This window comes from Halyomorpha halys, unplaced genomic scaffold (genome assembly GCF_000696795.3).
Source record: "Halyomorpha halys isolate HHAL.00 unplaced genomic scaffold, Hhal_1.1 Scaffold254.1, whole genome shotgun sequence".
Classification (NCBI taxonomy): Eukaryota; Metazoa; Arthropoda; class Insecta; order Hemiptera; family Pentatomidae; genus Halyomorpha; species Halyomorpha halys.
This window is the reverse complement of record NW_027109499.1, coordinates 537,453-548,123: the sequence shown is the minus strand read 5'-3', so window position 1 is coordinate 548,123 and position 10,671 is coordinate 537,453. Positions and strand designations below refer to the sequence as shown.

Here is a 10,671-nt window from a genome sequence, read left to right as displayed (position 1 = left end):
TTACCCTTGTTGCTAAGATCTCATACATATCTAAAAATAACAATTGTTTGAGATGTTACACTGTTGAAGTGGGACAGCGATATATTGTAATGGTGACTCTCCACATTTACCAAATCATGACAAATTTGCGTTTGCGCAAGCGTGTGGATGAGTTATCTGTATTAACTGGTACAAGTTGGCCTGGATTTGAGGCCTGACGGGGATGGGTATATAGGGATATAAATTTATGCGATATCAGTATAGATACACATCATTCGATATTTCTATGATATCGCTACTTCTAGTCTGTTACTTTTAATACTTGTATCGACACTTTTCCTACGATATTTAAGAGAAATCGATACTTCACGTCCAATCCTTGAAATTCTCTATATTTTTCATTCTATAAGATACTGTATTCCGATTACATCTTTTTTTAAGTCTTAGTGCGTCACAGATATCAGTTTGGAAGTATCGATCACTTTTCATCATCTAATACTGTTATCAGGAATATTTTTAATTTATACAACAATATAGGATTGAAATTAATTTTTTCATTATTATTTGTGTTGATTTGTTTGGAAAATAATTATTTTATTACTTTTCGCTTCCATTAACATATTATGACACTGGCAACATTGGTATGATATATTTCCGGTAACAGTTTAGTGACAGGTGTTTTGATTTGTTTCTAATTTTCTTTCTTGTGGAGTTCTATTTATTTGGCAAGTTCACCTTTGTTTGCTGTTTGAGTCCATAAGACGATGGTTTGCCTATAACCGATATTTATTTTATTTTATTTGTAATGTTATCATATTTGTAATTTTTAATGAAAAATGGTTGGCTTGGTAAAATGGCTTGTTTGTCTCAAATTTCATTGAGACCTATTTATGTTTTCTCATTTGTTGGTTTATTATTTATTATGAGTAAATATTTCTTAATTTAATGTTACAAAGTAGTTTTCTTTTAGTATTGGTTTATTAGTACAGTTTTGTGTTATCGGATGATTTGGGTTTTGGGACTAGAATTATCTATAACAAATATTCATTGTTTCCTCTTCATTTTGTAGAAACCTTGCTCAGGATGTGGATCATCTGATATGGCTTACAGGGATTCCGACTTAGTCCCTTTTCATTTGCCTCATTGGGAAAGGAATAACAAACCAAAAGGCCGTAGACCGAGATCTAGATCTTATTTTGTAAGTGTATCTTTGAATTATCTTTTTTAAGATGTGATTTACTTCTAGCATTTAGTGTTATCCAACACAAATATTATTTCCTTAGACACTCTATAATTTTACTGTGTTACTTAACTCTTTTGGCTGTATGAGTGGTTTGAATATACCTACTTCAAGTCATGTTTACATTAATATTATTGCATTTATTTATTCTCGTATTAATTCCCTGACCTAACATTGTTGCTCTCAAGCTGAAGGCCATGTTAGTATTCTCAATTACAAATGTACAACTCATTAAAGATATTGAGCAAAGAAATATGAGTTGAATTAATTTATTTATGCTCTTTTTACTTTTTTGGGATTAGTTTTGTTGTTTGATTAAAATAATTTGTTAAGTTAAATCTCAAAACACTATTATTTCTTTAAATGTCTAATGTTTTGACCAAACTGGCCATCCTCTGGGACAATATTAAATATAAATTTACACCTCGCATCCAATAATTTAAAAACTTTTTGCTGGATATTTTGGATTTTTTTATTTCAGTCGAATTACCCCATTATGTCACTTTAATTACAGATTAACTCAACTCTGCTATCACTTTCTTATCATACAATATTTTTAGTTTATTTTATTTAAACAAAAAAAAAATTGTTTATAACTTTATCGTTTGGCCAAATTAATAGGTTAAGGTTCTTATTTGATGCAGAATATTATATTTTTATATAAGTGTTTGTGCAGATGCTTAAAACTAGTGGTGATATAGAAAACAAAACAAAAATTACTAATGTTATTTGTTTGGAACAACACTTCATTCATTTTAAATTTTAAATATTTGATGTTTTTATTCCCTCCTCTAGTTGTAGTACAATAACAAATTTTTGAAAACTAAGATGGCATATTCTTGTATTATCGATATAGCTTGAAAATATAACAAAATAGAGGTTTATGGAGGCACCTATTCTGTATTCATGCAAAGTTCTCTATATATAACTACATGCAAGAGCATAACATATTTCGAAATTGTAGTTAATTCACGAAAAAAAAAACTAGTCTTCTTCCAAACGGACCTAATGAAGTCATTATTTACTATCATTATTATTTATTTATTTTTTTAATTTTAATTCAAGGAGTACTATTGTTTTATTTACTTTTTTTTCTTCCTTTTTATCTCTTTTTTTTTTTTAATACTTCATCCTTAATTTGTGGCAGATTGTATTAGTTATCTTCAATATAGTAATAGTATATAAAAAAATTATCCTTTTGTGAAATTGAATCCCAAATCAATTATATTTTTAGCCTCTAGATCCTCGAAAGCATCCAGTGACAATTCTTCATGAGTACTGTTCAATGCAGAGCATCATACCTACTTTCGAATTTTACGAGATACCTCAGAAAGTTGGAATAGAATATGGATGCATTGCTACTGTCGAGAATTTTATTGGTAAGAAATAAATTTTCATAATTTTAAATCTATAAAACTCTGTCTTCTCTTCTCAAAACTGCACTTGATTGTAATCTTTAGTTTTGGGATTCTCTGTCATCACTATTTATTAATAATTTATAATTTAAGTTGAATCATGTTTCTATAATGAATTATTGTATGTAGTTTATGAATGAAGTGAAGTGAAGAACTACAGTTTTAAGATCAGGGAAGGATTTTAGGAAACGGGTTAATCAATAAAATTCAGTTTAGTTGATAATCTGGGAGGGAAGGGGGAAGAGACAGCTCACAGTAATGATTCGCTCATGGCCTGAAATCAGTTGATGCTCGGTTAGTAATTCAATATTTGAATATGCTGAAAAATAAATAAATTGTTCTGTCTTTATCAAATAGTATTAGTCAGCTCTCCTAAGCCTAAAAGGTTGATCTAATTTTTATTTTATTTAATTTTTAATCATTTCAATATCTTAATTATCAATATTCCAGGAGAGGGCAGGGCGTTTTCTAAAAAAACTGCAAAACACCAGGCAGCGATCAGTGTGCTGAGGAAGTTATCGAAACCAAACTATTTAGGTGATAACGATCTCGGTCCAAGAAGATTTGTTTCCGAGACAGGAATTGTCAGTGTACACTATGAGAGTACTCCTAGAAAGCGATCTTGCTTTAGGGACAGGCCAAGGATGATTCCTCCACCCTTCCTGAAAAGGGCAAAGAAGAAGGTTAAGTGGCAAGACAGTAGCGGAGGGGAAACTGAAGATGAGAGTACTGTAAGTTATTTAAATTATTATAAACCATACTAAACTGTTATTCAACTATATAAAACTATACTTTGAGTTATTAAACTATTTTTTACTGTTGGACAACAGTTTATAAAAAGTTAATGAACTTATTTTTTTTTTGTTAAAAAAAAAAATCAACTTCAACAATTTTTTTTCTGGGTGTCTCAAGTGAGTAGGGGTGGTATGCACATTATTAAATTTCTGGCTTAGTGCTCCATGGACCCAGAACCCACAAGATAGCACCAACGTGAGCCACTCAGAATCTATTGCATTTGTACATATTATTCTTTTGTAAAAAGATATTACTATTTTCATATATTAATAATTTATATATGTACTACACAGTGATGTCGATTAAACAATAAAGAAATCATAGCAAAATAACATCTAAACTACTATGAGAATATTAGATATGACCGCTTCTCGGTTACAGCCAGATGCACTAGCTCTAAATATTTGCTTCACTTGGGGCAAAGTTGGTCTTGACCCAACTAGACTCCCTGGGAGAGATATAGGCAATGCATGTTGTTGTACCTTAATTTCCTAAGATCACACAAATTTATGAACATGCTTCGTCAAGGGCTTTCTATGAAGTAGTCAACAAGCCAGAATACCACTGTAACCAATCAACTTCACCTACCTATATAGATAGCCTTGACAACATTAATGATACAATGCATCACTAATGGGTCTTTCAGGCATTAAAACAACTTATGAAAAGAGGTTGTAGTAGCCGAATGTTTTATAGCATCACCTTAGCTACCTTGAGTCTACAACAGCATCAGTTCAAATGATTACTTGACCTTTCCACTCTAATTTAAATAGGATACTTCTTAGCTAACCACACCATATGCTAGGGAAAATAAAGGATCTTAAGAAGTGTTAAAGAACTAATTTTGACCAAACACACCTCTGATTAAAACTATTTATATTATATTAATGTTATAATAATGAAGAATATTAAACATTTATTTTTTTTTACATATTTTCTATTTTCAGAGAAGTTCATTTGAAGATCTTAGTTGTACTGAAACCATCGATAGTGATGTTAAAGTTAGCATGGTTTGCGAGGATGAGGTAAGTGTCTTATTTTTATTTTATTCATTTGTTTTTCATAAAAATAATTTGTGTATACAAAGAATAGCTAATAGGAAATAATGATCTTAATTTTTTTATATATTTATTTTTAAACGTTTAAAAGTAATTATTGTGCACTATTTTTTTTTTTTTTTAGACTGAGGAAGAAAACATCCCTTCTCGGAAAGTTTTGAAAGTTGAAACTGATTCTGAGGTATTATGCTACCTTTATTACACTTCAAGAGATATTATAACTTTATTCATTAGGAAGATACAATAGTGTCAAACAATCGAGCTTCCATTAACTGAGCTTTCTTATTATTTGAACATAAATTAAAATCAGAAATAACGATTGTATTTTTGCCACTAACTATTTGAACCATTTTGATGACCTGAAATTTTCCCAAAAATGATCTGGAAAAGTTTGATAATTCAAGGTTTTGAGGTTGACCGCAGCCTGGGGTACAGCCAGAGTATGCAGTAATTGATGATTATAAAACTGATTTTGATATTTATTTAGTGGACTGTATAATGTGATAAAAATATATTTAAAACTATTGCTATTCACATTGAAAAGTCAACTATAAACTATTGACATATATGGGTTACATTTCTTCCTACGATGTTCATTGAGGTGACTGTGTGTTGTGAGAAGACTGTTGGATGATGGTAATGTTTCTATTTTTACTTGCTTATTCTCCCCACCCCCCACCTCCTGAAGGGCCATTGTTGATGAAGAGATTGCACACATAGCCCAAATTTCCCCTTGACCCATACCTTAAAGCACTTCAATAGAATCCGTAATTTCCCCAACACCCGTCAACTCTTAGTTCCCTCTCTTGTTTTCCCCACTTTGACTATGGCTGCCTGGTATTTGGTGGACTCTCGGGTAATCTCGAATCTAAACTTAAACATATTCGGAATTGCGCAGTACGATTTATTTTCGTGACCACCAGAGATATGCACTTAACCCAGTATTATGCTGAGCTGAAGTGGCTCTATTCAACCTTCCGATGCCAGTATTTCCAAGCTTCCTTTCTATTCCAAGCAATTAGTACTCTGCGCCTGTCCTATATCCTAGAAAACCTGCAATTTAAGTTCTCCGTCCAATCCCGTACTACCAGGTCCTGTTTATCTGACATCCACACTCTACCTCACTGAACTGCTGCGTTTGATAAGTCATTCTTTACCTGAGCTTCTTATCGCTTGAACTCCATTCCCTCTAATAGGTCATGTACCAATCCTTTGTTCCTTTAAAACTCTTTTATTTAATTACCATTTACTTCACCAGTCAATCCAATATTATAATAGTACAGATATTTTGTAACTACCTTTTTGTTTTGTTTTTTATGTATTTAGTCATTTAATTTTTAATTTTTTTTTTCTTGTCTGTATATAAGTTATAATTAAGTTTTTCCACACTGTTTTTTAGCTAATATGCATTATTATAAAATTAAAATTACCTTTGTAATTGTTCTAAAGGGACCTAGCCCCAGAATAATAAACTATTTTTCATTTCATTTCAAGAGATTGAGAGTAGAGAAATAACCATTAAGTTTTCAAAGCAAAGATGTCCGATCATCTAATAGCTCGTTTTCAAAGTAATGGCCGTTGGTCTACTCCGCTAACAGGGAACAGCACATTATCTTGCAGTGCCTTTTATATAGTTAAGTTTAATTCTTGACCCAAAACAGATATGCGTCTTTTTATTCCAAACTCCTTAACCATCCTAACCCATTAATTCTTAATCTTTCATCCTTAACAATCCCTGATAATCCTCCGAGGCGTCTGAAAAGAAGATGGCCACGGGACCTTCTAGTTTAAATTAATGTTTGAAGTACCACCAATGGGTGGTTCCTTCCCAAGATTTTCAAGTGTATATGAAACATACTACATATTTACCTGTTGTATTATTTTGTACAGTTGTAAATTACAATAAATATATAATAAAAAAAAAAAAAGTTTAATTCATTCAGGGGGAGGGGATCCCTGAACAGAGGTTTTGGTAGACACTGAAATACAGTGGTAATTGAGCTTTCGCAATTTTATTATATTTTCTGGATCCCCTTGTCAATTGTAATGTGGTCCCTTATAGTCTGTGTATAGCTTACTGCATAAAACTATAATGAAGGCTTTGACCAGATAGTTAATACATTTTTGTTTGATAATTCTTGGCACTGCCATTCACAAAATGCCGCGATTTTTTTTACTCAGTCTGTAGAAATGATATGGTCCATGTTTATACAATGTAACTTGTTAAAATCATGTATTCTTCAGTGAAATTTTGGAAAATAATGTAAAACAATATAAAATAATATTGTATTTATACATACATTTTTAATTTTTTTTTTTTTCTTTCTCAAGTTAGTAAATAAATAAACTAAAAAAAAAAATAACTTTGCAAATAGTTAATCTTGTTAACATAATTTGATAATAGAACATTTCTAATTTTCTAGAATAATTCAGACAGCGAGCAGGCAGAAGGGCGTTTTAAATGCATTCCACCATCAGTTCCAGGTGTGAAACGGGCTAAAAAGATTCAAGATAACAATAATGGTGAAAGTGAGGTATATGAAACTAAATATATACTGATTCTAATTTATTTATTATTGTAATTACTCTAGGAGGCCATGGTCATTGTTGCCACTATAAACTCTTTTTTAACAAATAAAACTGCTACCAAGGACTAAATTCAGACAAACAACTATCTTGGAATCCTCATGCAAGACTAAAAAACAGGCAACTGCAGGTTGATGGCGACTATTACAGTACTTATTAAATATAAACGGTCCAATCTTCAAAATAATTATAAAAGACTGATTCACATGGATTTGAGGATAAAAATAAATCCCGTCAAATCACCTATACCCTTTGTTGTAAACCTACTGCTCTACAGTATTCTTTAACAATATTGCTCTTGCCACCGTCAAACATATCCGTTACCTTGGACTACATCTGGACAAATGACTAACTTTGAATCCTCATACAATACTGACAGTCCTAGGTACCTGAAAAAAAAATATTATCCCAGGACCTTATAATGCAGAAATGTTATTTGGGTGCTACCAATTGGTAGTTTCTTTACAAATATTTCATGTTATGATAGCTTATCTCATTTAATTGTTCTGTTTGTAGCTTCAATACAGTTTTAAATTTCAAGAAATAAAGAAAACTGTTTTTTAATATTATTGTGCTTAATTTTCTAATGGTATTGTAGGATTTAATGGAAGAAATTTCTGAATACCTCAGCGATAGATTGCGAAGAACCTCAATTGATAGAAGCAGTGAAACGCAGGAGGTAATTCAAGACTCATCCAGGTAACCACGTTTTGTATCTACTTTATCATTTTATTTTTATTTATTTGTCACTTAAGGGCAGTTGTATCAGATGACTTCTTGGGAACTTTTTTATATCTATTTTATTTTATTATTTTTTTATAGAATTTCTTGATTTTGTTTTTATAAAGTATTGAGGAAGTATTAGTACTAAGATGTATAAAGAATTAGTGTTGATATAAAGCAGTACATCTGGTTAGTCCAATATCTAAAAGATAGTTGCTAAAACATCTCAGGCCCTATTTTAGTTATGTAGTTACATTTTTGTAGCAATTCTTTGATAGTTTATATTAATAGATTTTTATAATTGTTAGCAATGCAGAATAGTTAATTATTTCAAATAAACAAAATAAAAGTTACTTTTGGGAAAGATTTTTGAAAATTCACCATTTAATCCTTTTTTAATTATTTCAATGAGGAAAAATCTAGATGATATAATGATCGAAATGAACTGTTAATATTTGACCGTAGATTAATATGAGAAGATGGGAGGGGTACGGTCAGCAAATAAAGAAAAACTTGTTTATTTGTGCTGACGTTTTGACCTGAATTTCAGGTCTTCATGAGGGCTAAAAAACAAAATAGAGATAACAACGATCATTCAGAGGATCATAAAAATAAAAGAAAATAATAAACAAACAAATTTGGAAATATACTTAACAATGAATTAAGTGGAAAGTAGTTTATTAATGACAATAGAAGTAGATTAATAACCATAGAAGATAAAATATAATATTATAGAAGTAAGAATGATACAATTATATTATGTGATACAATTAAACAAGTTATTTCAACTTATTTGTGTTATATTTTGACCGCACCCCTCAACCATCTTCTCATATAATTCATCCACGGTCGACTATCTCATCATTTAAAAAAAAATAATTTAAAGGTGCTGAAAATCTCAAAAGGTATTATCCGTTCTTCTACTGTTAAGTATTTACTGAATTTTTCGAGAGTCTCTTCAGCCTTCATGAGTGGAAGAAATGAGTGTGTTGTTAAAATTTCATGTTTGTGATTTTTTCTTTTAAAATTATTTATATTTAATTGCAATTAGACGAAATGTTGCCTTATTTTGTTTTTTTTACAGCGAAGAAATAAAAGTTGTAGAGTTGAATGATGTTAAACTGAACCGGAAAAAGAAAAGGAAAAGGTAATTACTTATATTATATTATTTCCATTTCTTGAGACAAGGTAATTATTTATTAAATAAATCAAAACTTGTATCCTTATTTGTCTCAACACTTTTTATTTTTCACCAGTCCAACATTTCGGCCATTTTAGCCATCCTCAAGATTTTATATCTAAAACAGATTCTAGGAATTTAAATCAATATTATGCAGAGATTTTAAGCAAAATAAATTTATAAAAATAAATGGAGAAATTTTTCACTATTTACAATTAAATGTAAAATGGGAATTTTGAGAATTAGAATAAATACCAAATTGAGACAAAAATTCAATTTAAAATAAAATAAATTAATTTTAAAACAAGGCTGACCTGTGTGAGTGGGAGGTTATAAATGGTTTGTTATATGGTAGTAAATTTGTGTGGATAATCTTATATAAGAAGAATTAAATATTTATGATATTAAATTTAAAAAATAGGCTTTTAATTTATAATAAATGAATGACCTGGACAGAATAGCCTGCAAAAGTAACTCTAAATTAGAGGAAGAAATTATAATTGAAGATATTTAGTTACGTTTTTATTTTTATATATCAACGTTAAATATTGTTTATTTGTTGTGTTAAATCTAAAAAGCTAGCTAACTAATTTTCATCGACTATAATAAATATGTTATTCAAAACAAACCCAAGATGGCAGCATGTGTCCTGTAAAAAGTCTGTTGAGTCGTGGCGATGTTGAGCAGTTTCAAATATTTTTAAAAAACTTTATTTTAACTTGCCATCATAATTGAAATTACAATACATTTAAGAAAAATAGAAGTTAAGAATAAGTATTAAAGGAAATTATTCATAAAAGAAATCAAGGTTATCAAAGAAATAATCGATGTTGAGAATTAACAACGAGAGAAGGGGAAGGAAGAAAACTTGGTTTTTAGGCATTCGTTGCTTAGGCGTGGGCGAGGAATGATGTTTCCTGGATGAGGAGGTCCTCATCATCTCTTGTTCAGCTCAAGGCTGGACATCTTAAAAACAGAGACATCGGAGAGTCACCCACGAAGAAAAAAAGGATTCTTTGTTTGGATCGCCAAACAACACACTTGGGTTGATGAGAAGTGAGTTGAAAACTTTTAGAGGACCAAGGTTATGTTTCGTTAGTGTTTGTTTGCTGACAGATTGTTTACAGCAAGTATTGGTTTGTTGAACAAGAAGACAAAGAAAATCATCAAAAGAAGATTCTATGAAATTGGTTTGTTTTGTTCTACCTAAAATTGAATACATTTGTAAAAGAGCTATTAATTAAGTTTAAGTGTTATTAGTAGTAAAGTGTCTGTTTCTGAATGCCTAGAAACCCGCCCTGAGATTAAGACTCTATTATATTATAAAATTCTCCTATCTGTTAAATATTAAAGCTTTTCATTTGAACCCAAGCTATCTTTTAGATATGAGAATTAAGTTAAAAATATCAAATTCCATTTTATTTTTTTAATATTAATAATTTTTGAATATTACAATATATATATATATATTGTAATATGCTCTTTTTGTGTAAATAGCATATTTTGATGTATAAGGGGTTTTTAATATGTTTTCTTTTATGTATCATTTTAAGATTGTTCATTTGTTTTGTTTATCCAAAAAGCAAGCTAACCAAGTTTCATTGTTTATAATAACTTCATGATTCCAAACAAAGCCAAGATGGCGGTACGTAGAATCAATGCCACATTAAGCAAATTCAGATATCATAAAAACTA

The 10,671-nt window shown here is 30.1% G+C and overlaps 1 protein-coding gene across 2 annotated transcripts in view; it reads left to right on the top strand.

The window, feature by feature from the left end:
* The first annotated feature begins 633 nt into the window (after positions 1-633).
* The window catches only part of LOC106680319 (uncharacterized), a 17,651-nt gene continuing 7,613 nt past the window's right edge, over positions 634-10,671 (top strand). The window contains exons 1-9 of one of the 2 annotated variants that reach the window (XM_014419911.2): positions 634-704; positions 1,049-1,177; positions 2,454-2,598; positions 3,085-3,365; positions 4,377-4,454; positions 4,612-4,668; positions 6,911-7,021; positions 7,672-7,772; positions 8,881-8,943. In XM_014419911.2, coding sequence (XP_014275397.1) covers positions 1,079-1,177; positions 2,454-2,598; positions 3,085-3,365; positions 4,377-4,454; positions 4,612-4,668; positions 6,911-7,021; positions 7,672-7,772; positions 8,881-8,943 — 935 coding nt within the window. In that variant the 5' untranslated portion in view covers positions 634-704; positions 1,049-1,078. Of the gene's footprint in view, positions 747-1,048; positions 1,178-2,453; positions 2,599-3,084; positions 3,366-4,376; positions 4,455-4,611; positions 4,669-6,910; positions 7,022-7,671; positions 7,773-8,880; positions 8,944-10,671 lie in introns of both variants that reach the window. The other variant, XM_014419910.2, reaches the window with a different exon arrangement.